Source organism: Mustela erminea, chromosome 21 (assembly GCF_009829155.1).
Source record: "Mustela erminea isolate mMusErm1 chromosome 21, mMusErm1.Pri, whole genome shotgun sequence".
In the NCBI taxonomy this organism is placed as follows: domain Eukaryota; kingdom Metazoa; phylum Chordata; class Mammalia; order Carnivora; family Mustelidae; genus Mustela; species Mustela erminea.
This window is the reverse complement of record NC_045634.1, coordinates 26899322-26924923: the sequence shown is the minus strand read 5'-3', so window position 1 is coordinate 26924923 and position 25602 is coordinate 26899322. Positions and strand designations below refer to the sequence as shown.

At 49.5% G+C, this 25602-nt stretch overlaps 1 protein-coding gene across 2 annotated transcripts; it reads right to left on the bottom strand.

Annotated features, from left to right (window-relative positions):
* Positions 1–254: 254 nt before the first annotated feature.
* DCTD (dCMP deaminase) lies at positions 255–24335 on the bottom strand. 2 transcript variants are annotated; one of them, XM_032329108.1, is made up of 6 exons: positions 24212–24323; positions 22536–22650; positions 22030–22165; positions 4289–4405; positions 2869–2965; positions 255–1603 (listed from the first exon to the last, which is right to left on the bottom strand). In XM_032329108.1, the coding sequence occupies exons 2-6, from the start codon at positions 22641–22643 to the stop codon at positions 1525–1527; spliced, it is 537 nt and encodes a 178-aa protein (XP_032184999.1). In that variant the 5' UTR covers positions 22644–22650; positions 24212–24323; the 3' UTR covers positions 255–1524. The 2 variants fall into 2 exon arrangements, with proteins under 2 accessions (XP_032184999.1, XP_032184998.1); XM_032329107.1 differs by lacking the exons at positions 255–1603; positions 2869–2965; positions 4289–4405 and adding exons at positions 15915–16178; positions 16551–16822 and having other exon boundaries at positions 24212–24335.
* Between the last annotated feature and the right edge of the window lie 1267 nt (positions 24336–25602).

The window sequence follows — 25602 nt, the reverse complement described above, 5'->3', positions numbered from 1 at the left end:
CATGGGAGTGGGGAGCCTGGGACCCATTGGGGGGACAAGATGACCCATGAGATGGCCCACACCTGAGACTTCAACCCGGTCCCTAGAGACGCATCACCCATCAACCCCAGGGAAGCACCCAACCCGTCCCTCAAACTGTCATGTCCTCTCAGCATGAAAACATATGTGATGTGTTCCACAGACAGTACAGAAATGACAGAAATGGAGAGTTAAGCCTCTAGTGAAAATATAAAAACGAACATACTTCCGTGCGGTAGATTTTAATAAGATTTTAATATTATCGGTGAGGAACCAAATTACAGATCGCCCTAGAATACAGAGCACAAAACCTCAGAGACAAAATAAAAATTCATGAAATCAGAAGAGCACTTTAGAACGGTAATCATCTTTAGGATAAAGAACCCATTTTCTCAACAAAGCTACTGAGCACGTTTCATAAAAATGAAAGGAGATTAGAGACGAGGCTCACAGTCACAGCCCCGAGCCGCCAGGACTGGGAAGGTGAAGACACTGTGCCGGCAGCATCGTGGGCTCCCGTTACCCACAAATCTGGACTCAACTTCGAGTCTGAATTCCCTCAAGTCTCACGCACAGGGCAGGAGCTCCTTGACCCCCTGGCTGCCGAGCAGCCTTGGACGTGAACCAGGTTGGCACGTGGAGGAGCAGTGATGCTTCCACAGGGTAAAAGAAGCAGGTGCCCGTGCCACTTCCAGCCACATGACCCTGATGCCCCAGCCATGGTCTTGGGGGTCGACAAGGGGAGACAGGCTGTCTCTGTTGCTCCAGGAACAACTCATTATTCAGCTGAAGTAACGTAAGAGCTCGTGTGTGGTGTAAACCAACACGGGTCCCCACTTCCGGAAGAAAAACATTCCACCTCCCCCCACCCCCCCACCACCCCCCACCTCCCCACCTCCCCCGGGGGCAGCAGGACTACAGAGGCAGAGAAGGTGGCCCGGGCTCAGCTGTGCTCATGGCTTCTCAGGAGAGCCTGGGTGGGTGGCTGGTGGTTTCTCTCAATGCCCTGAAGCCAATACGTCCCCATTAGCTCCTGGCATGGTGGAGGGGGTCCTACTCCCCCACCCCCCGCCCCACTCAAGGGCACTACACGTTAGTTATGATTCATTTGGGTCAGACGTTTAAATCAGTGCGTGCGTTCATCCTACCAGGAACACTACAATTACTGATTTGTCGTCCCGCACCTATAGCAGCGAGGAGCGGCTGTCCAAAGCCACCAGCATCCCAGCAAACCAGGAAACAAAGCAGGAGGCACCCCAGGCCAGCCCTACGAGAAAGGCCATTTACCCGCTCCTTGGTTTTAAGCCCTAAATCAACAGTCTAAACAGATGCAGATTCCATGTGACCAGAGAGGCAGTCGGGAAGATTTGAGGCTTTACATTCTTTAGATATCTACTTTTGCTGTACTGGCTATTAAAAAGTTATGTGTAACTTCAAGATGAAAGGTATGAGCAGCTTCTTAGAAGAGGATAATCCCAATCTTTTGGAGATTTAATGAGATGTAACTCACTGAAGCTTCTGGCTCGGTTTGCTGTTAATTGAATCAAAGTCGATGACAATCTTGCTGCACTTTGGTGTGAATTTCCTAAACACAAAAAACAAAATATATCAAGATATTATCCAGCAAGTAGTTAAAGCAATTTGTTTACTTTGGCTCAAGTATTTTCTGTGGGGAGGAAAAAAATTTCCCGGGATTCGCTTGATATTTTATCTCTATAGGAGCCAATTACAGTGCACCATACCGAGAGGAACACAAACCCAAAAAGACTAAGACAAAAAAAGAAAAAAAAAGATGCATGCAGTGGCTCCGTCTGTATGTTCTCCAGCTAGCTGACTTCACGAATTATCAGGGAGTCAAAGGATTTCTAACAAGTTAGCTGCACAACATGATACCCGATTACTAGCTTTCCCAACAGATTTCTCTTCCTTCCTAGGAAACTTTTGCAGCCAACTTGGAATTGCTCAAAAGCAAAAAAGGGTAAATTTCCTTTTGCCTCTTGTACAAACAGCAAAACAAACAAACAAAAAAAATTAGCTTTAGTGACGAGGAATTTTTAAAGTCACGTTCAAAAAAATGCAGATGTAAAAATTTACTCAGGTAGCCTCTAAAACAGCTCAAAGGAAAATATTTGGGGACTAACTGCATTCTTGTAAAAAGCCAGTAAAAGCTTAATACCTAATTGTTATTATGATGTAAATAATCTGGATTTAAAGTCTCAGAAGGCACAACAGTTCAAGAGATTCATTATGTATAACCCCTGTCCCCAGTGATGAGCACAGCTACTGTAAAGGAATTGCTTTGAAAGCTTTCAATCCCAAAAGAAGTTTCCACCATGCATCGAAGATGGTTGAAGGGACCTGCCAGGAGAACATACCTCCCAATCTTTGCCTAGCAAAGATAACCGTAGAAGTCGAAATGACTTCCAATGTCAATTTAAAATGTTGCTGTCAGAAGAATTCCTGGTGTTTCAACCTTGCAGGTTCCTTTCATCCTAAATTCCCAATGTCAGAGTTGTTACATTTACAAAATTTACCAAGGTTTAATGGTACTATTACGAAACCTGTGAATTTCACAATTTCTCGCTATTGGAGTAATTTAGCCCAAGCCCCGGAAAACTCCTAACATTCAAGCGCAGTATCATCCGTCAGATTATCTTCTGATACTCCTGTCCCTGCTTTCAAAAAATCCACTCCCCACACCATCTCGAGATCCTCAGCCCACGGCACTTAAAAAGAGGCTTCCAGGTGTGGAAGTCAGGCATCTCGAGAAGAAATTAAATGTCAGCCAAGGTCAAATGCGTTTCTTCATCCGGCCTCCGCCCACCCTTCCCCCGAGCTCTTCCCACGTACCTGAAGGCCACCCCAGCCATATCGAACAGGCGCCGCGCGGCAGTCATCTCATCACTGTCGTGGTATTTGTCAGATATGAAAATAACTTCTTTTATACCTTCAAAGGCAACAGCAGCAGAAGAAGCCCCGTTAGTATAGACACACAGAGCTACTGCGACAGACACGCAGGGGCAGACGGAGCCCCGAAGCGTCCGTGATGAATTACCCTTCCCGAGCCTGCTCGCCCACAACGGCCACTTACCGCCACCCGTCTCTGCCACCTTCCGAGGCAGCAGACGACAGATTATTTTTAATCTGCCCTCCAGTCTTTATGGATTTTTTTTTTTTAAAACAAATGCAAAGTGAAAACATGTCAAGTAGTCAAGTCTTGATCCGATTAACAAATTTTCTTTACTGTGGGCAATCCGGTTTCTTTATTCACAGGGCGACTACTCCTAACACAAGAGGCTGAGGCTGGGGGTGGGGGAGGGGGGAGTGGAGCGTGCTGGCAAAAACCTGAGGTAAATGCCCTCCCTGCTTCTGAAAATGGCTCTAAGAACTGATTCCAGGCAGCTCCATCGACAGCAGATCCGCTTTCTTTTCCTGTCCCCCAGGGCTGCGCTAACCGGAGGGACACAGCGCCCGCCTTCTCCCCCAGCCTCCGGGGGGACTACAGGGAAGCTGGGTATGAGTGGGGGGAAGAAAACGCCCAGAGGGTCGTGCACCACCAAGGAAGGAGCCCAGAACATTCTTCACCGGGGGCCGGCCCCTGATTCTGCTGCCACCGGACCTCCTCACCTCGGAGACCCGCCGGCTCCTGATAAACAGGCCCTTTAAACCACGTATCTGGCTAACATGGTAAGTCTTTAAATCCAAGCTGAGAGTTTTATGGAGACAAAGTGCAGCCGAATCTCAGATGTGACAGCATGAAAAAGGTGAAATATTCAGAATACAATGGCGTAGATTTACGGTAACTGTAATGTAAGGAAAACTTACAGTAGTACCATTCGAGTCTGATGACATTTATATGCAAAGATAGGTTTGCGTCCTAAAACCTCTACCATATATTAATAAAAATTAAAATTTCATATACAGACTCCCAGCTGACCTTGCTTCTGACAGAAGTTCATTTCTCTCCCTCCCCCTAATCTATGCACGACGTGTCGGAGAACGGTGAATTGGCAGTAATTATATGCACTGCCTGTGTTGTTTCTCGGCAGCCGGCAGTTTAAGAAGTTGCAAACTAAATTAAAAACATGCTAAGAATCACAGAGGACACAATTAGTCTTAGACTACCTGGCACCAGTCAAAAACAGAACACAGGAAGTACCTTGCGAAGTTGCTAGTGCAATTAATTTGGATCTAAACAACAGCGATTTCAGATCAAGCCCGACAAGAAGGCGGCGATGCAATGTGACAAATGGGAGGGGGCCCCTCCTACCTGCCTGGATGATGAGCTTGGCACACTCATTACACGGGAACAAGGCGACATACATCGTGCAGCCCTTCACGTCGGCCGAGTTCTTGTTCATGATGGCGTTCAGCTCGGCATGGCACACTGCGGGTTTGAGAGAGAAGGAATTAGGAAAACTTAACATCGCGACTCCCGAGGAGTTGACTAATGCAGCTGAAGCATTCCACTCGCCCCTCTTTGGGAAAAAACAAAAACGTGTATAACAGACTCGATTTCTTAAAAACTGACCCGGGAAGAGGAAGGACAGAATACCAAATGAGGGCCACGCAGCCCGACAGGTTGGTGATTAGCCGCAAAACTGTTCGCCCTGGCAGCCTTCGGTCTGCAAGCACCCCAGCAGCCAGGAGAGGCCAAGGTCAAGTATCTTCGCCCACCCTGAGCAGGGCAATAGCTCATGGCTCCACAAGACCCTGGGGTACGGGACTGCGCACATAAAATGGCTCATTTGCCTATTGATACGCACATGCGGGGATCTTGGCCGTGACCGTGAAGAGGGCAGGGTGCGATTTCCAGAGCAAGGGTCAGGAGGTGAAGCAGAGCATTTCTATCCCAAGGGATTTCCTTCCCCTCACGGCTCTCGACCCCCATACACACGAGAAGGATGCTGGCAGATAACCAGTGGTTCGTCTTAGGTAAGAAAAAGTTTCCTCTACTTACTGGAAAGCCAAGTTCTGGCTATCATGGCCCATTCCACCAATGATCCCCACAGAGTGATCCGAGGTCACTCGCAGATCTGCCTGAACGCAATCAAAGGGAGCAGCCTCCTCTCCTCTCTTGCAAACCTGTAAGTCCGGCCATCTTCCCGGGCGCTGGCAAGGTGTGCCATCCCCTAACGAGCTCACAAGGGCGCTCCTCCTCTCAAGGCAGTGGTCCTCCCTGCTGTGATTGAGCTGGGAATCCCCTACTCGCACTGGGAGGCCGCCCCATTGCTCTCGTACACTGGTATTTAAGTTTCTGGGTGCGTTGCTAAAACTCGATTATCCTCTCCCTGGCAGTGATTTGCAAACCTGTCCTTGCTCATCTGGGGTGTGGCCTGGGATTAAGAGATTTCCCGCCTGATTCCAACACGCAGATGCACTGCAGAAACACTTTGTTGCAGAACCCTCCAGTAAGTCCCAAGAGACCTAACACATACTAAGCGCACAAGTGCCAAAGTCAATGTTTATTGAACAAATTAATGACAATCTGGCCGTGGTCCAAATCATACAAAACTGCTGGAATTATAAATATGGGGGGCCTCCAGGGGACCCCCACCCGCCCGCCATCCTCTCCAACTGACCAACCTTCTGCCCTGAACAGTTTCTTCTAGGAGCACGGGAGCCTTAAATGAAGAGTAGCTTAAATTCACAGTTCTTGGACATTGTAGCCCTGATGTACTTGCTTAGTCAATGAGCCTTTATTAAGATCACAGACCATCAGAGAATAGTCCCCGCCTGCTGGCCACAGAGAGACCTGAGCCACTCTCCTGGGGATGGCAGGAGAGAGAAGAAAGGCTCCCCGGCTCAGTGGCGTTGAGTACACTGGCCTCAGAGAGGCCCCCTTCAGCCCCATTCACTTCCCTGGTGACCAAGATGTACCCCAGGAGGGATTAACACTTGCTCACTGTTAAAAACAATTAGATGTAATGGTTTCTCTTATTTCCCCCTTGAGGGCAGAGACCGGTAGGTCTCGAGGTTCTTTGTAAATTTCCCAGGGTCTGATGCCCTGCCGTGAACATAATGGGGGTGAAATATTTATTGAATGAATAAAGAAGGAGATGCAGACTCCAACTGTTGATGGTGATGCTGGAAAATCCAGGAAGTCCTCTTAAATGCAAATATCGAGAAGAGGCTTTCCCATCAAAAAATATTTTTTGATGGTGTTGGTATTAATCTCCAGAACTACAGTTTCTGAGTCTGTTACTCACTGTGACTACCATCTTCTTTTGAATCTCTAAGAATGGTCCCACTGACTGCAACGGTCTTCCTCCGATTCATCCCAGGCAGTTTGGGATAATATTGAACATTGTATGGTCTGGATTCATTCATGAAAATTACCACGTGAAACCGATTCTCTTGGGCCCCATCCGACATCCCCGTACTAAGGGCAGCAGATAGAAATGAAACTTGGAATGATCAACAGAATTCCCTTCTCTTAGCTACAAAATAACAAGAAGAAAACTACAAAGCTTCTTGTTAGAAACACGGCCTACTGGGCTGTATGAACAACCGAGTGTCGGACACATGGGAGACTCTATTTTTTAAGTTTTAAATTCTTCCTTTTGATCTTTATTTTTTTTACTTAAATTCAGCTAATTAGCAGTGTACTCAAGGCCCAGTTGCCGCTCGAAGCTACGTGACCCTAGATAAGACGTGTCCTTCCTGTATTTCCCACTCCAACAACATGCATTTCCAACTAACTAAATAAAAATGAATTTTGAAATACCAAGTCATCTAATTCCCAGCTTTTTCCTATTGTGTGTCCAGTTTCCTCCCTCCTTCCTCTAGAACAGCTGACCTTCTCCAAGACAGTCTCTCGACAGCAAATCCTGAGCCTTCTCTCCTAAGGCCAAGGGCAAGAGGCAGCCTTGGCCCAGCCCGCTGGAGGCCGCAGCCCCTTCCAACTCAGGCTCTCTCCATTCTGCATGTCCTTGGTCTCCACTCTCAAGACGCCACCTTCTCGGCACTTCAGATCTCTTTTCTTCTTCCTTTCAAGACGAAATCGTCCTGCCTCCAACTGCAAGACTAATTTATTTTTTAAACAATCATCTCTTGACTTCATCATGCATCTACAACCTCTGGTTTTTGCTAAACCAATACTTTTCAAACTGTAGGTCAAGAAATCAGTTTAGTGAGTTCCAAACAGCTTGTTCCCTCTTTTTAACGCAGGGGAATGAAAACAGATGAGATCAGAATGCGTCCTACATGGCAAAGGTTAAGTCCGGTTCCTAAAAACTGTCTGAGTTCCTAAAAACTGTGTGTGTGTGTGTGTGTGTGTGTGTGTGTGCACGCGCGCGCGCGCTTTAGGTGTGAACTGTTTGCTGGGTCGCCATATAAAAAGTGTGTAACTGTAGGGCACACGTGCGGCTCAGTCGATTAAGCCTCGACTCTTGGTTTTGGCTCAGGTCATGATCGCAGGGTCATGGGATCCAGCCCTGTGCGGGGCTCCACGTTCAGCATGGAGTCTGCTTAAGTCTCCCTCTCCCTCTGCCCCTCCCCGCCGGTGCGTTCTCTCTCTCTCTCAAAATAAGTAAATCTTTTTAAAAAGCATGACTATGGAAAACTGTTGACTTCTGTAATATGTTATTAATATTTACAACAACCAGCGGGGGGTGGGGAGAAAAGGCCTTGATTTGCGAAATCTGCGGATTTCAGTGTGACCGCTCCCACATGCCAGTTTCAAGGTCCGGGCACGACAGAGAGTGGGGAAGAGAGACGCAGGGTTTGCTCAGGTGCGCTGGTAGGAGTGAGCTCCCACGTACACCCCTGGGTGGCCTGATCTTCACCCAAACCCAGGCCTTTCTGGGTGAATCTTTGGATTCGCCTGCCTGCTGGGCCCCCAGTTAGCAACAGCTCTCCACTGGAAACCCTCTCAGGCACCAGACACCGTGGAGTCTCCTACTTCTCCGTGGGTCCTTTTCTTTCTCTCGCCTCTCGGGGGATCTTCCAAGGCTCTGTCCTGCTCTTTCATTTTTCTCCTGCAGTCCCTAAGTCTTCCTGCATCTGTAGAGTCTCAGAAAGCAGATCGATGTCGTAAAACCCAGTGTCCTGTCTTCTCCACCGGCCTCTGCACTGGATGGTCTGAGGTTTCGCTGTGACTTTTCTATGATAAATACTCCATAGATATCTGACAGCAATAAATGAAGGAATAAATGTATCTTTTTCTAGTGATAGCATTTTCCCCGTGTCACCTGGGGAGAACTAAAGCAAGAGCTACAAATATATAAGAGCCAAAACCAACCAACGAGGAGTGGTCCTGTTCACGACCTTGACACGCACACAGTTTTTACATCTGTAATAAGCACAGGACAAGGTATTTCAAAGTACACAGTCCCTAGGAAGTATTCATAAGATAGCTAAAGTGTCCCCTTTGGGGCACATTTGCCAATTACCTACCTAGAATTATGCATCTATGACTAAGCGATGACCAAAAGACATCTCCAAGTACTACAAGTGTATTTGATAAGTGCAAAGAATGACACCAAATCTATCAATTATTCTCACCATTGTTTAAAACGAAAAGAATCAAATGCTGAAAATATCAGATTCATGCATATAAAGTTCTTGATTGCTAGAAGGAGAACCTCTGTTTCAGGTAATTATAAGACAATTCATATGCTTTGGTCTTTTTTTTTTCCTCTTCTATTACTAACTGTCAGAATTCAGAACTGCATTAACCTTGGACCACTGAGAAGAGATTGTATAATTAGAAAACTGTATTTTTCAAATTCCCTCTTACTAGGGCTTGATTAATCCTTACTGTCTCAGGTAGGTGGTTCTCTCAAAGTTTGACAAATTAACAGGATATATTCCATCCTGGCTAGATTTAAGAGATTCAACATTTTATAGATTTGACTTTCATCTTATTAGATACAAGACTAAGACAACATCTATTTTAGCTAGTACTATTATTAAGGTTACTTCAATAGGTTTTACCAAAAAAAAAAAAAAAAAGAAAGAAAGCAAGCATCTTGAATAATGCTAAACAAAGGCTAAGTATGGCACAAATAATTTAAGCGGTAACAGCGTGGCTCTACCCCTCACTTCCTTAGGGGGTGAGGCTCTCCCCCCTCAGCCTATTAAATGAGGGGCGGCTTGGAGGGTCACGTAGGTCACATAGCCCGTTTCTGCACCACCTTCTGCCACCAATCTCCAGGCTGGACCACAGGAGCCTCAGTAAGTCTCTGGGGAAATGTGCCTCTGCCCCTGACCTTGAAGGTTCGAGGGCTGGGTGGCCACCCCTGGGGAAAAGCACGGATGGTTCGCTCGCTGACAGGCCGGAGGGACAGGACTCAAGGGCCGGGAAGCATCTGCTCACGAACTTCCAGAACGGAAAGGTGGGAGGCTTTACCCTGCAGCCGACAACATACACGACGCATGGTGCCCGAGCTCAAAGTTGACCCTGAGCATTTTTTAAAATAACTCGAAGTTAATTTTTATAAGATATTTCATTTCTGTTCTTTTCATCATCGCCTCTTGAAACAAGGATCTATGCGCTTTTATTTCAATGGTCCCATAGCTGTCAATCACTGCACCCCGGTGCGTCTCTCTACTGGGGCGCGGGCACCCTCTTTCCTGTGGTCGGAGCCCCACGGACGCGAAAAGTCCATGGAGGGGTGGGGCGCGAACTCGCTCCTGGAACAGATCATTTAGGCAACTGGGGCTTCGGGAGCTAAAATGGAATTTCAACTACTTTTTTCTTAATTATTGAAAGCTGTCCTGACAGGGCCTCGTACATCACTGCCAGCCTCCAAAGTACCTATCCTTCAAGTCAATAATTTAACAGCAGAGTGGCCTCGGCATTGAAGCCCCCCACCCGCCTCCCGCCACCCCTGGAGTACTACCCCCAACGTTATCAAAGTCCACTACTAGGGCTTCCCCTAAATCCAAAGCATTGCTAGAATTTAGCCCCCAGGCAAGGTCAACACTCTAGTACCTTATCTCCCCTTCCTGAACTTTCCATATCGGTCAAGCAGCTACTGAAGTCAGTATCTGAGTTTTCAAAGGATTTGAACTAAAGGTGGGGGCAGGGGGAGGGACAGACGACTTGGAAACAACAGTCGCACCACGTCCTGGAGACAATCCCGTGCCCACGGGCCCATGGACCACGTCGACCATGTGCAGCCTCTGCTTCTCCAACTCCTCCGACCCCACCCCCACCCCCAGTCTTCCTGGCGACACTTCCTGGCATGCTCCAAAGCCGATCTCACTCTCAGGGCCTCTCAGGCAGAGCGATCCCCCTGCACTGGGCAGTAGGAGGAAGAGGAGACAGTTTGAAGCTGTAGGCGCGTCCCGCAGGCGTGGAGTGAGGAGCGCAGGTCGCAGGCGGAGCGCTCACAAGGACAGCATTCCTAGGACTGCGGGAACAGAGGAGCCCAGCCCTAGAGCTCAGGCCCTGCCCGGCAGGAGATGCCTGAGCCCCAGGCAAGAGGCCAGAGACACAGAGAAGGAGCAGCGAAGAGGTAAAGCAGCGGGAAGAGGCAGGAAACGGGCTGAGAGGTGGAGGGAGACAGGGGCCAGCCCGTCTGCCTCACCTGACCACGTCCACCTGCTCAGAATCAGACACCGCTGCCCCCGGCCCCCCCCCCACCCCGGGCAGTGGGTGGTCTTTCTATCCGGAGGATGGAAGGAACTGGGCCTCACAACCTTCTGGCTTTGAGGGACACACAGCCCCAGTGGAGAGTTAATGATGACGGCTGCGTTAAGTCTGCGGGTGAAAATCAACACAGGTTCCAGCGATAAGGCAGAGGAAGCCAGCCCCGCGCCTGGGAAACGTCCGGAGTCTGTTCCATGACCGCGCTGTGCCCAGAGAGGAGGTCTGCAGGAGAGAAGGACAGCGGAAAGGCATTCTGGCCAGGCCCAGGAAGACGGAGATGAGTCACTCCGAAGGCGGCCAAACCCTCCAGGCTCTGAGTGAAGCCCCGAATCTTGGGGCCCCCGCCTGGGGCCGCTGGAACTTCCCATCTCCACTCCCCCTTGTTCCTCGGGGCTGGACGAAAGGCCCTGGGGCCTGGCTCTGCCTTCCTCTCGCTTCCTCCCAGGGTGACCCCTCGGCCACTCCTCACGGGCTCTGTCCCCTCCACCTGCTGATTCTAGGACCCACCCCCCTTGTGGAGCCTCAGTCTCCTGGCCTGTGAAATGGGAGAGACAAAGACCCGTTAGCGTGACTACGGTCCGTGAAGAGCGCGGCACAGAACTGCAGCCTGGTCAGTGCTCGTGCTCCCTAAGCTCTCCGGCCCGGGCTGTCCCCTGGAGACCCGGCAGCCCCGGGCTGCTCGGCTAGGCAGTGGGAGAGCAGACGGTTCTTTTTCTCTCTGTCCTACCCTGGTCCCCATCCCCTGCCCCCTTCCTCTCTGCCTCTTGCTAAGTAAGGCTGCTGGCAGCGACGCACGGCACCCGGGGGAACCACTTAGCCCCAATGGTAGTGCTTAGGGCTAAAGAGATTTCTGACTGTGGTGTTTCCATTATGGACAATAAAGCCCCCAGAACTCTAATTACATTGCTTCCCTATGTGCTGAGGGCACACAATCAGGTCAGAGGGAGGAGGGTGCGGAAATGCTGCATTTCGTTGATGGGTAAGCCCTGCCTCGCTCGCGTCCTACCGTTCACGGGGAACGCGTGTTTGATGCCTAAGACGTACTCCAGAAACATGAATTGAAACAGAACACTAATCACTGCTTGACAGCTGTGGAATGCAAATACACACAATAAAAACTCCAAGCTTCCCTCTTGCGTTAATAGCTTACAAAGGGTAAACTGGGACGGAGCAGTGAGCACTGGAAGAGGAGTCAGGACGTGTGTGTTCTAATTAATTCCGGCTCTACTGGGCCTGCCTCAGGCAACTCACTGATCCTGTTTCGGCGTGCAGAAAATGGGGCTTAACCCACCTGCCTCTGGTTTCTGAGATGAGACAGGAGCCGTGACCCTGCCCTACTTTTCTAGGACGTGACTCTGGCAGGCCTTCTCCACTCCGCACAGCAACCTCCTCCCCGATTCCCCGCGGCTGACAACCTTGCCGCATCCTTCACGGAGAGGCTGCCGTGGATCACATCCCCCTGCAACTCCGTGGACCTCTGCGCCGGCTGCCGGCTGCCCCCCCCACCCCTACCCCCAAACCTAGTGATCCTCTTCTACCGCTAACGAACCTGCCTGGGAGGCCGTCCCCGCACACCGTCGCAGACCTTCCTCTTTTTCCCTTTCTGGACTCCTCAGTCTCCTACAGACATAGAGACCCTTCTCCGGGTCCCGTCGCGCGGTCGCCCTCTGTCTCCAAACACAGCTCCAAGCCATCTCTGCATGCCGGCCCCGGCCCCTCACCTGCTGCTGGCCCTCCGTCTGCCGTGCCATCACAACTGCCCGCGGCAGCGTCAGTAATGACCTCCAGGTCGCTAAACACCGAGGACATTTGTTGCCCTTCTTAAACCTCTCAGCAGCCTTTACGGAGGCTGACGGCTCCCTCCTCCTCCTTAGAGCGTGCCCCGAGGTCCCTGAGGGCTCCCCCCTTGTCTGCCGCCTCCACCCAACCTCTCAGCGTGCCAGACCTCAGAGACCAGCCCAGAGTCCAGCCTTTGTACCGACCCTCCATCCCCTCACCCATTTCCACGGCCCAATGTCACCCGAATGCCAAACATGCCCCCACGGACGTCCCCAACCTAGACTTCTGTCCCCACTCGCGTACCCAACTGACTAGGTGACACCCCTACAGGGAGGACTCACAGATGCCCCACACTCCAGGGTCCAAATCTTCCCCCAAACTGAGGTGCTCAAGCTGGAACTGCCTGAGGGAGTCCCTCTCCCTCTAGGACCCCCTATCGCCCAGCCCTCTTGAGGCTGCTTCTAGAATACACCCAGACCCATCTCCGACACTCCTACCAGTGTCACCAGAGAGCCACACGTGCCAGTCACTTCAGGGCTGCCATCCTTGTTTCCATTCCTGCCCCGAACCATCCGCACACCCCCTACACACCAGCTCAATCTCGTAAATCAAACTCCTTATCCTACAGTCCCCAGCCTCATCTCATTACTCCAACCGTGACCTTGACCGACCTGGACCTTCACCGCTAAGCGTGGGCCAAATCCTTTCCCTCCCATATAATGCTCCAAGCACCTTCCTGACCAAGGGCTTGCACCAAGCACTCTTCTCAGCAAGGGATGTCCTTCCCATCCCCCAAACACTGACCAGCCCACCTTGACCTCTTGGGAACCTATCCGGTCCTTCAGGTCTCAGCCCAACCGTCACTTCCTCAGAAAGGAATATTCAACAGCATGTGTTGATGTCGCTCCTGTCTACCTCCATCACGGAGTCTGAGTTGCAAACACAGACCCTGGACATTTCGCTCACTACTGCAGAGAGTCTGGCATGGGCCACGCTGCGTGAATGCATGACCACAAGTGAACCTCGTCTGAAAACTGTATTGTGACAGAACATACAGTCTTGATCGCCCATCACCAACAGACAGCGCGTAACGGATCGTGAGAATTTCAATTCCTAAAAAGTTGTAACTCACTTGGAGGAGGAGCCACGACACTTCCCTCTTTCACCTAAACTCAAAATTAATGGCGTTCTGAACAAAGTCTTTTAATTGCAGAATTAAAAAATTCATGCTCCGTTATCACATTCAATATTTTAAATTTACGACGGCATCTATCATTTGGAAGAAGCGCAGAGATAAAATTTACCCCTCTGCTAATTGGCCAGGACCGACCTGCTCCTGCCTGAGCAGGAGGAAGAGTGAGCGCCCCCTTGAGCTCGAACTCCCTTGTTTCACCAGTTCTCCGCTCAACCCACGATTCCCTGATACCGTGTTTCAGGAAACACTGTCGCGCTGACTGATTCACAAAAGGATTTCTGAAATCCTTCCTCTCCGTTTGGTTTGGTCTTAGAACACCCTCTTGTCTCCTCGAGTTCTACACCTGCCTCCTCTAGTCTATATTTTTTTGGACTTCGACGTGGGGTCTTTTCCTACCCTCCAACCTTTTTTCATCCAATGTCTATGAATCTCCATGTTTGTGGGGTAACCTGTAACTTCAACCACCCCCTCCTGCTCGTGCATCCTGTCTCTGTCCGACTTGGAGTCTTCTTAGAGCTGGCACAAGTTTTGACCACTGGAAGCACAGAGAGAATACACCCTGCTTCTCCCCTTAGTAATTCATCCACACATACAGATGCGAATATCCTCTCTGTGTCACTGCCACCCACAGCTTTTTACAGCTCGGAAGCTTTCACCCAGGGCGGCTTTGGAACCTCCTTCAGCCCCACAGGCAGAGAAACGAGTCCCTAATCAAATGCAATCAAAGCTGTATTGTTTAGGGGCACCTGGGTGGCTCAGTGGGTTAAGCCTTTGCCTTTGGCTCAGGTCATGATCCCAGCGTCATGGGATTGAGCTCTGCATCGGGCTCTCTGCTTAGCAGGGAGCCTGCTTCCTCCTCTCTCTCTGTCTGCCTCTCTGCCTACTTGTGATCTCTGTCAAAAAAATAAAGAAAATCTTAAAAAAAAAAAAAAAAAGCTATATGTTTAATTTTTCCCTAGAATTCTAGCACGAATGGAGTTCTCAGTATCATTTATTTCATAAAGATATTGAGAAGTAAATGTCAAGTTATGTTTAGCAAGCCCACAGTCGCTGGGTATAAACATGGCACACCTGGACCCGAGGCTCCAGAAGCCTGTCTGGGATTCTGCCCTGGAATCTGGTCACTGATGTTTTAAGCACTGTGGGGTCTTTCTTAGCCAATACGCAAAGACATATATAAAATCTCATCCAAATATTTTAAAAGGTCCTAAGAAGTCAAAGCAAAATGCAATATAAATATGTCCAAAAATCTCCAGGAACCCAGTTTTATTCCGTATTTCCAGGAGCAAACAGTATATACATATTCTACTTTTCTACCACTATTAACAAGGGTAACGTTGAAATGTTGAAAATGTTGAACATTGAAAAAAAAATGCAAAATAAGACCTTAGTCATTCAGGCTGATTTCAGAGACGATCGGCCCAAATCAGCAAGAACAGATGTAGAATAGATCAGCAGAACAAAGACTAACAAAACCCATCGTTGTCAGCTGCTCTCTGCACCCCCACTGCCTGGCAGCCCAAAGTTCCAGGCCAAAGACTTACTGAAATTGAAAAATTAAAGAAGTTCTATTTACCATAAGGAATATCCACTTGCACTCAGAAAATTAACGTGCTCCCATACCTATAACATAAAATGGGTTGAATGTGACCCTAAAATTTTATTGATACTATTAAGTTTCTCAACAAACCTTTTATGTTGAGAGAGAGTACAAAGATGAACTTGAGCTCACTTCCTGTTCATTAATTTGGAAATCGCTACCCTTGGATTATTTAGGTAAGCTTGTATTACAAATTTCGATGAAGTAAACTGGGTCTTTATAAAACCCAGACAAACGCATTTTTACGAGTAGGCTGAATCCTCACAGATGAGCATTTTAGGTTTTCCTACAGACTTTTCTATATATGCTTTGCAGAATGTGCTACTCTCTGTATGTGCTTTCTAGATATTCCTAGTGAAACAGTAATCTTTGGCTCGTCAAAAATAATTAACCCTGAATCTATAGATTCAAATACGTAGACGAAAGGGCACCTGGCTGGCTAAGTTGATGGAACAAACGACTCTTGACTTGGGGGTCATGAGTTCGAGCCCCACGTTGGGCGTAGAGATTACTTAAAAAATAATAATCTGTAATAAAATAAAATACAGATAAAAATCAAATAAATCAACCCCCCCCATCATGATTTGTTCTTTTCTTAAGACTATTTATAAACAGTTATCCCTGATCATGAAATATCCTTAAATTAAGCTGGTTAATTTCCAGGGGGGAGCCTCACACATAAGCTGTGAATTTCCCCGATTGCCTAAAGCATCACACAATGAAACTTGAGTTTGCCCCTTGATTCATATGAATAATGGACTTTCTTCCTGGGATAAACTTGCTCAAAGGTTTTCCATTGATTTTATTCGTTATTTCATACAAAAGGTCCTCCTTAGGCACACCGTCAGGGCCACCACTGCTAGGAGGCCGAGCAGGGAGGGACAGCAGGAATCTGCAAGTGAAATTAGAATTCTGCAGCCAAAGAAACAGCAAGTCATCAAGTTCACGGATCTGCCGAACAAAACCGGAGGGCGTTCAATTTCAGCTGGCTGAAGGAACAAATTTGATCTTAATTACGAAGAAGCTCTTACAAGTTTTGAGGAAGTCACAGCTCAAGAAGGATCAGCCGCCTAACTTCTTGATAAATTAGTTTCTCAAGACTAACCTTTTGGATACCAAAGAAATACATCACGTGCGTGGCAGTCAGGAAAATGTCAGTGTTCAAGGGGGTAAGGTAAATGGCTAAGTGATCGCTAAAGTGACATCTATGCATGCTTAGCAATATGCTAACTCTAAAAAATAAAGACTAGATTTAAATATGAAATTTACAGAAGCACCACCACACACTGGTAAAACGGTTGGAAGTTGCCAGGCTAACAGAATGCCTTAATGAATTCCAGCAGTGTCCTCCCCAGCACTACCTCGTTTTTCGAGTTTTCCTGCAGAAACAGGAACCAACCCTGGAAGGAGCCCCACGTCTCCATTTCTGCCTGATGCATGAAGAATGAGGCTGCCACCCGTCTTGGGACATCGGAACCTGTGGTCCTCCCGTGATGGGCATCTGGGAAACAGCAGGCAAAGCCATCCGGGCTTCTGGATTGATGAGGACGGAAGAGGAGGCCAAGCAAAGAGGCCCCCTCACCCACACAGACCTCACCAACAGGAAACCGCACGACAGGAAAACATAGGCGAGCTGGAAGAGCAGAGGGAACCCGACTTAAAAAACGCCAAGCTCAAAAATAAATAAATTAATTAATAAATAGATTAATTAATTAATTGAAGCCAAGTTCTGAACAACAGCTCTCCAGGATGAAGGAAGATGATTCCACTCCAGCTCCCGGGTCTGCAAACTACGTCGTCAACACTGGTTACGGAGCCCCAAGGAAGGTGTGATCTCTTGAATTACCACGAGTATTTTTACCTCCATTTTATAAAATTGGTATTTTGATTAAATGTGCTTCATTCTAATGAGTTTCACAAAGAGAAAGGAACTCAATATGTCAGCTGAATACTTCATCCCGGGTTTGCAACCACTCCCTCCTAAAAATAAAAATCTTCCAAAGCTTTTTCATACGGTTAAATTAGATCAATCTGCTGCCTCCCAGTTTTTTTATTGTCACTCACGTGAAAAGGTGTCACTTTTAACGCTGACTTCTTCCTGCCACTTCGTGTTACTGACAGCACCCTAGCTTTTGGATTTTTCAGGAAAAGAATGAGATAAAAGGCAGTTTCTGTGGCAGGGGGAATTTTCATTTTCCATACTCATACTACATTATAATCAAATAGTTTCATGAAGTTTTGATCCCAAGGTTGGAAGAACAAAAACACCCTTTAAAAATGCCTCTCCAGAGACACAGCCCGGAAAAAGCTCCATCTTCCTATTATGTTACAAGTATTCCAACCTTCTCTCCCCTCCACAAAGTGTCGATCAAGACTAATGACGCTAAACTTAACAGAATCAATAAGGAGAATTAAGTTGTATATGCTGCTGGTAAACCCAAACTTACGTGGCTCCCAAGCTCCACGTCGGGGAAGCGCTGAAGCAAGCCCCATGCATGCCGCCCCATGGGAAGTGAGGGCACCCATGCAAGCCCCCGAGCTCGGGGTGGGGGGTTACTTTGCCTAAGCCTCTGCATGCTCAAGGGCACGGTGCAAAGGGGAGAGAACGGGTGCTCCACTGGGCTACGACCCAAACAGCCTTTCAGAAAAACTGAATTCCCCAGCCCCATGGGGGAGGCAGTTGGGTAGCAGAGGGCACAGATCTCAGAGTTTGGAGATGTCTCCCTGCTTGCATCACATTAAGAAGGATACATCACATTTCTGGGCCTTTCTTTTCCCATCCATAAAAACGGGCAGGCTCAAACCCTGTGGGCACAGGACCCCGAGGCACTACTACGGTTCTGGCAAGGGGTCCAAGCAGGATCCCCAGATTGCGGGAACATCATACACCTTCTCCAAACACCAATGCTGGTTCGTAAAACTCAGAGTAATGCAAAGGGTTACTGGCATCGAGAAGATTTTATCAACCATGGATTGTTCTACTCAAAATATGCCAATGGGAGCCCCTAGGTGGCTCAGTCAGTGAGGCCTCAGACTCTTGAATTTGCCTCAGGTCACGACCTCAGGGTCATTAGATCGAGCCCCACATGGGGCTCCATGCTGGGTGTGGAGCCCGCTTAGGTTTTTTCTCTCCCTCTTCCCCAACAGGCTCTCTCTCTGAGAAAAGAAGAGAAGAGAAGAGATGCTAATGTTCTCACTTATATATGGAATCTAAAAAGAAAAAAAAAGCTCACCGATGCAGAGAACGGAGTGGTGGTTGCAAGAGGTGGGTGGGGGGTAGGAGCGGATGAAACGAGTGAAGGGGAGCAAAAGGTACAAACTTCCAGGAATAAAATCAACAAGTCCTGGGGAGTGTGACATACAGCATGGTGACTGCAGTGAGGACAACTGTATTGCATGTTTGAAGGTCGCTAGGAAAGCAGATCTGCAAAGTTCTCATCGCACACACACACACATTTTTTGCAATGACATAAGGTGATCCATGTCCACTGGACTTCTTATGGCCATCATTTTGCCATGTATACAAATAACCAGTCATTACATTGTAACACTCGAAATCTAATAAAACGCTGCATGTCAATTACATCTCCAAGAAAGATAAGGGGAGTTTAACTAGCATTATACTGGGGTTGGGGAAGTGTTGTTGACATTTGAGAGAGGATCCTCCTGTATTCCAAAGAACAAAGACATGGCTGGTCTAGAATTCTGGATGATCCCTAAGGCTCCTTTACAGGGATTAGCACATCATCTATCCTTCCTCAGCAGCTCGGCTGCCGATAAAGACGGTGAGGAAAGAAAGGGTTCAAATCAAGCCCACCCAATCCCAACATTATCGCTGATCTGTCAGATTAATTTAATCTTAACATGGAAGTAAAAAAAAAAAAACGCACAAAAAACTTGCATTTTGGCCAATTACCACCAAACATTTCTATCACCACCTCCAAGGAGATCCAAACATGTGCTTCCCTGTGGCCCGAAATCCCTTGATAAAACAAGACTGAGTGTACAGTTTAAAACTAGTCATCATTATTTAGACTTAAAGCCCATCTTTACGTGTCTTATGATGGTAGTTAACACTGAATGCCTTTTAGAAAGCATTTAATACTGTCTACGACTTTTATAGTACATCAAAGGACAAGTCTACTCTAGTGAAAGAAATTGTCTACATTCTACATTCCACATGTGAAATGGATAATGGGCGAGCAAGGGCAAAGAGCTCTGAAAACCAAGAGGGAGCGTATGGAGAGTAAAAAATAATACAGACAACCAGTGTCCTGAAACTCAGCAACTACTCAATTTAAAAAAAAAAAAAAAAAATCGTTGAAGTTGGACAAATGCCTCCACGTGTTTGGTTTTGTTTTGTTAATTCCTTTTGGAAAGGAGCTCTGTAAGGCATTTGCCTCCAGGCTGGGGAAAGGCAGTGTCTAAGAACAAACAGGATCAGCTACAGAAGAACACCTCCAAGTCAGGTGTGGCCAGTAGGCGGCAAAGCCTTTGGCCTCTAGGTCACTGCCATGATCTGCCTAGGGCTCGCAGTGACCGAAGAAGAAGGGACAGGTCCCACCTTGAGAGCTGCTGAGGAATCAAGGAAGACCATCTACGCCAGTCCAAACACTGAAATCTTTTTACAAGAAGCCTCCGCTTTTTACAAGACTGACACCTACAGACTCCTTCCTTCAGGAGACCCGAGGGTTCACCGTGTGGACTGGGTGAAAAACACTGTGGTTGTCCTTTGTCTCAGTGTAGACCAGAAACACAGTGAACTTTTCATTCTCACGGTTTCTACGTGGGACATTGAACCGTACTGTGCCAAACTACCTTTGCCATGTACCTGCAAACAACAGACAGTTTCCCTTCCTCCTTGCCATGGAAAGCTTACAGAATCACAATCAGGATGACATAAAAGTTTCTAAAATACATTAGCATGTTATTCATTTCAGGAACCCCACTCAGCTACAACGCTAAGGCTGAGAAGACGGTTCGAACTTCTGCCAGTGCTGGAGTTAAAAGGATGAAATTGACAATTAAGTCCCCCTACTCACTGAACTACGTTTTATTCCTGGAAAACCCAGAGCTCTGGGCAGCCCCGTACCCCCACGCCACCCCCAATCCTCGGTTTCCTCCCCACTGCCAAGCAGTCTTTCTTTTTCTTTAGAAAATGGAGCGGTTGCCCTAAGCAATCTAAAAAGAAACTCAAGAGGCTTATTTAACATGATTAAGGTCCAAGAACATTAGTAAAAATATATATATTCAGCTAAGTGTAGACTTGGAATTCTTCTAGAGAAAACCCCAGAGGCCAGCCTACTACAGAAGAGTCAACAAAGCAGAAAGACCGTACATCACTCCTCGACCCTCGCTTCCTAAAGGCCCGATCTTTCCCATTTGGATGGGCTTCGTCTGCTTTACTCCCAACAGAGGCACTCCGTTCATTTCCAGACAGAAACACAGGTCCTCGTGTTATGAAAAATCTGCAACCAGCCTAAGTAGGCCCATTTCCCTCTTTTAGAACATTGGATGCATTTTCTCCAGGGAACTGAAGTTTAGCGAGGCTGTGGCTTGTTCCTCCCAATCGCTGAAGTGGTTCTTCTTGGGGCTCAGATACTCAACAGGTTATAGGAAGCACCCACCCCTAGTTCAAAGCTGGACACCAGAGCTGGCCAGGCCAAAGGTTTTCGGTTCCACGCGTCTGGTTTGGGGTCTGACTACCAGCCGCCTTGGGAATACAGAGCCAGGCCTCCAGAACAGGGGGGGAGGTGACGGATGAGAAATGGATGCCAAACCATCCATTTCTTAATGCCCGGCTTGATGGAGGAAAGATGTCAGGGTTCGAAGCTATTGGCCAAGGAAAAAATTTTGGGAGGTCTTTGGCGCAAAAAGGTTAAGGCACGGGGATAGGACCCATGAGCAGAAAAAGCTGCCATGGGGTCAAGAGGAGTGGCCCATTACGTATTTTCCAGTTGCGAAGGGATTAGGGATAGCATCAATAGTCTCTAAGGAATTTTGGAAGCAAAGGTTCCCAGGAGCTTGAGCGGGCTAGCTGCTGTTAGGAAAAGGTCACTTATTGCTGTCTAATAAAACCCGAGTCATGAGACCCTTCAGATGTATATCAAAGGGTCATATGCTTGGGGGACAATTGCCAACATGTACGGGGGGGGGGGGGGGAGAGATAAAGGAAATTTTATATGTTAAAGTAGACTCACAGGATCCTGGGGTTGGGCTAGGATTGCCTGTGCCCCTTAGCAAAGTATTATCACGGAGGCAGCTGAGTCTCTAGAGGAAGGTCACTCCACCGGTTTCAAGGACTCGTCAGGGGCTGTAAGTCTAAGGAAATTTACTAACTTCTCTTCTGCCTTTGTTTCCCACATCACAGCCCACAGTCATTTCCTCCTTCTCAGAGAGGAGCTGAGATTTCCTCTGTAGGCTGGAGGGGGGCTGAAGGAACCCTGCTTCTCATCAGAGCAAAGCCCTGGCCAGTCCTTGGTTAGCTGGCTTTGCTTCTGGGTAGCCAAGAAACAACCTGTGGAGCCACCGTGCACATCCTCTGACATACCCCACCCCCGCCCCAGCCAGGGGCTGGGGCCCTCTGCAGAGACATCCGCCATCCACGCGCGGGGGTTGTAGAGCTCAGTAGATCCCTGGAGCTCCGGGCCAGGCTGCGTGACCACTCACATACTTTCCATCACAGACCCTCTCTGAAGCATAAAGGGTCGGGGGCAGCACGCTAAAGTAGTTGAGTAGGATTTTTCTTTTGCCCAGCTGTTGATGACTTAAAAGAGAGCGTACTTAAGCACCCGCAAGGCCAAGCCACGAAAGCAGAAGGAAACACAGCCCAGGCCCTACCGTAAGGGTACTTGGTGTCCAGCCTGCTCTCCGCCGTCCTCCTCCAAGGCAGCAGGTCGTCGCTGCACCCGTTCGGCATTCCGTTATACCCGATGCCCACGATCTTGTTTTCCGCATTCACGATGCAGGCTCCAACCTACAGGGAAACGTGCCGGAAGGTGTGGTGACCTGGCGAGGTCCTGGACAGGCAGTGCATGAAACCAGAAGCTGGCAGAGCTCCAAAGCGAGCATGCGGCTTCCGGAGGCTTGTGAAGGGTTCTCTATCCCCTCGCTTGCTTTCGGTGGCAGCTCCCACAAGCCAAAAAAAGCAGACCCCCCAAATCGCAGAGCGGGTCCAAGAGGCCGTGAACGGTGGCCTGTGAAAAAGGTAAGCACCTGGGGAAGCAGCACAAAAGACAGATTTACTCTGCCTTTAAGCTGCCAAGGACCCACTTCCGGCTGTGATTTGTGCATTTCCAGGTTATCTCGGTCTCTGTGTGTCCAAACATTCTAGAAAACTCACTTACCTGTGAATTTGGATCTTTGCTTCTCTGTGCCGATAAGAAGGCCACTGCCATGAAATACTCAGGCCATTCCAAATAGTCATCACGTTTTTTGCAGGGAACTTCACTCATGCTGGGTCTAGAAGGAAAACAGCGGTCGAGAAAAGCATTTTGGTACCCCGGCTTTCCAGATCAACGCAACCGCATGTCAACTTTGGAGCTGCAAAGTCAGACAATTTCTGTGACATTTACCCCGTCAGAAATCACAGATCACAGAGTCCCAGACAGTGTCTTGCCTTGAGGAAAAAAATCAAGTTAAGTTACTGTTCCAGAAGTTCAGGTTTGGCATGTAGAGTTCTGCATTCCCAAATATTACATCTATGAACTGCTTTCTCATAGGATTTTTGTCAACCTGGTACAAATGCCTTTGCCACAAATTGTTCTCATCCGTCACCTCCCCCCCTTCGGAAATAAGAGCCAGCACAAGGGGGAGGGATGGATTATCGATCATCTGCTATCTTTCAGACACTGTGAAGGGTTATACACATCATCTTACTCAAGCTTCATTCCTAGCAAAGGTAGTAACATCCCTTCTTGCAAAGACTCCCCTAAATCCCGCAGGATTGTTATCCGGGCCAAATTTCATTGGAGCTGTCCCAGCTCTGATGTTAACCGGATAATCTGTCCCTTGTCTTTCCCCTTAGCGTCCCCAGATGAAAACAGATGTTATCACCCCTGAGCATCACGTCTGAGTACTGAATCAAATGGGGAGAAACGATGGAAAGCGTCAGGTGTTACAAGTGAGGCAGAGGTTTAGTACCATGGGCTCTACTCACTCAAGGGGCAAGGCACAAGCTGATCTACAACAGGGACAGCCCCTAAACTTCCAGTAAGGGATGGGGTCCTTTCAAGGGAAACTAAACAGCACAAGGGAGGAGGGAACACCAGAACCGCGTGGGTCTCCCCGAGCATTCTTGAGCATCTGGGCGGAAGGGGTGTGTGAATTTCCCTGCACTTGGGCTTCAGGCTCTAGCCCTTGGCTTGCGCGGGTCAGCGCCTCAGACTGGGAGACCGTGAAAAAGTCGCTACTGGGACCCACGATTATCCCCTGATTCTGCTGCCCAAACTCTGTAAGCCCTCTGAACACCCAGCCATGCTGCACAGGTTTTACCACCGGCTCCAGGGTTAGCGGGCGGCCACCGGCTCCAGGGTTAGCGGCCGTAACCGAGGTCGGGCGCTAGGTACGTGCCACTAAACAGGAGGTGGGAGGGACGCAGAGAGGGAAAGGGAGGTGTTACTCCAACTTCAGCTTTAACGCTCCGGGGAGCCCCGAACCCCAGCCGCGGCAACTCCAGGAGGACACGCCGGGTAACCCGCCGGGACAGAATCCAGCACCCCCCCCCCCGCCCACCAGCCCCCTCGGACCCCACCCGAGCCAGACCACGCAAGCCGAGCCTCCACGTGGGCGCAGGAAGTCCTGCCGGCCCCATCCTCCCCCGGCTTCCTGGGGGGAGCGAGTCTCCAGAGATCCGGCCCGCCCAGCCGGCGCCCGCGGGCCCCGCAGGAGGTTGCCCTGGGAGGGGTGGGGGGGGGAATCCTCGGGCTTCCCCCCGCCCCGAGCCCCCGCCGCGAGCCGGGCGTCCAGCACCCCCGCGCCCAGCGCTCGGGCCGCCCCGCGCAGTGGCGCGCACGCCGCGTACCCGCACCGCAGGGCTGGCCCCGGCGGGTCCTCGGCTCCCGGTGGGCGATCGCAGCCGCCACCCGCTGCCACCCGCCGCCGCGCGCCGGGAAAGGAAGTCGGGAGAAGAGGCGGGGCCGCCGCGGGGCCGGAAGGGGACCTCGGCCGAGCGGCCGCGCGCCCGAGGGAGGGGGTCCCGGCGGGCGCGCACCGGGCGGGGAACTCCGGGCGAGGTCGCCTCCGCCTCCCCCGGCCCGGCACCCGGCTCGCTCGACCCGCGATCAGGCCGGCGACCTCCAGGACCGGCAGCGCCCGAAGGACTCCTCCCGGTCTGGCGGCCTCCCTTGGTTGAGGCGGATGGTTTGGGATTTGATCCTGGCCGGGCGCCGGCTCCTGGGTGCCCTGGAGGCCGCCCCCGAGGCCGCCGGGCTGGGACCCGCGGGATCGCCCCGCCCCGGAGGTCCCCCCGACCCAGGCCGGCGCCCCGGGCTCCCCGAGCTTCTGCCCGCGTTCCCGGTCCCCAGCCTGGGCCCCGCGGGGGAAGCTCGTGGCGGCTCCCAGGGCTCTGACTTGATCTTCGTTGCATTTTTCAGATCCGTGAATCCGAGAGTTGGGTGCTTTTCGTTGTTGATGGGGAGTTTCTTTCCACCACCATTCACCCCGACCCTCACCCCTCACCCCGGATCTACCGTCCCCTTAACGCTCTCTCTGTAAATCTCTGTTCTTTGCAAGTAACTAAAAGACGACCTGAAGGAGTCTAGTGCCGTGAAACTGGACCGGTCAGGACACGAGGAGAGGCACAAATGTCTCGAAGTTACATTTGCATTTTGTGCTTTGCATGGCCCGCTTAGTTTCCACTCAAAGGGTGTGGAAGGGCCAGAGCTGTGCGCTGAAGCTTGCTACCCTTTCCTAACCCCAGCACGGTGTACACACACACCTCTTAGCCTTCCCCTGTTGGGTGGGCCAGGTGTAAAATTTCGCACAGTTACAATTGATTACAAAACAAAACAAAAAAAACCCACAAAAAAAAAAAAAATCAGAGAAAGGGGGCGCAGGTCAATAGGAAAGGCCATCAGGGAGATTTCTGAAGCCATAGGCCCGAGGAAGTAAATAAGATTTTCTCGAAGTTCAATATTCTATTGAAACCTATAGCCCCCCGTCCTGGCTGAACACAGGTTCCCGAGTAGAGAATGACAAAAGAATCTTTTCTGTGTCACACACAGGGCTTGAAGACACCGTCAGCACTCCGTAAATAATAGCTACTGTAATAATCAGGAGTTCTGATCGGCACATCCCAGATCTGAGCCACTAATCCAAACAAAAGCTTGTTAACTATATTCATTTTGCCTAACGGGGAAAGAATGATGAGACTAAACAGTTGGTTCGATCTAATTTCTCCCCACCACAGACACA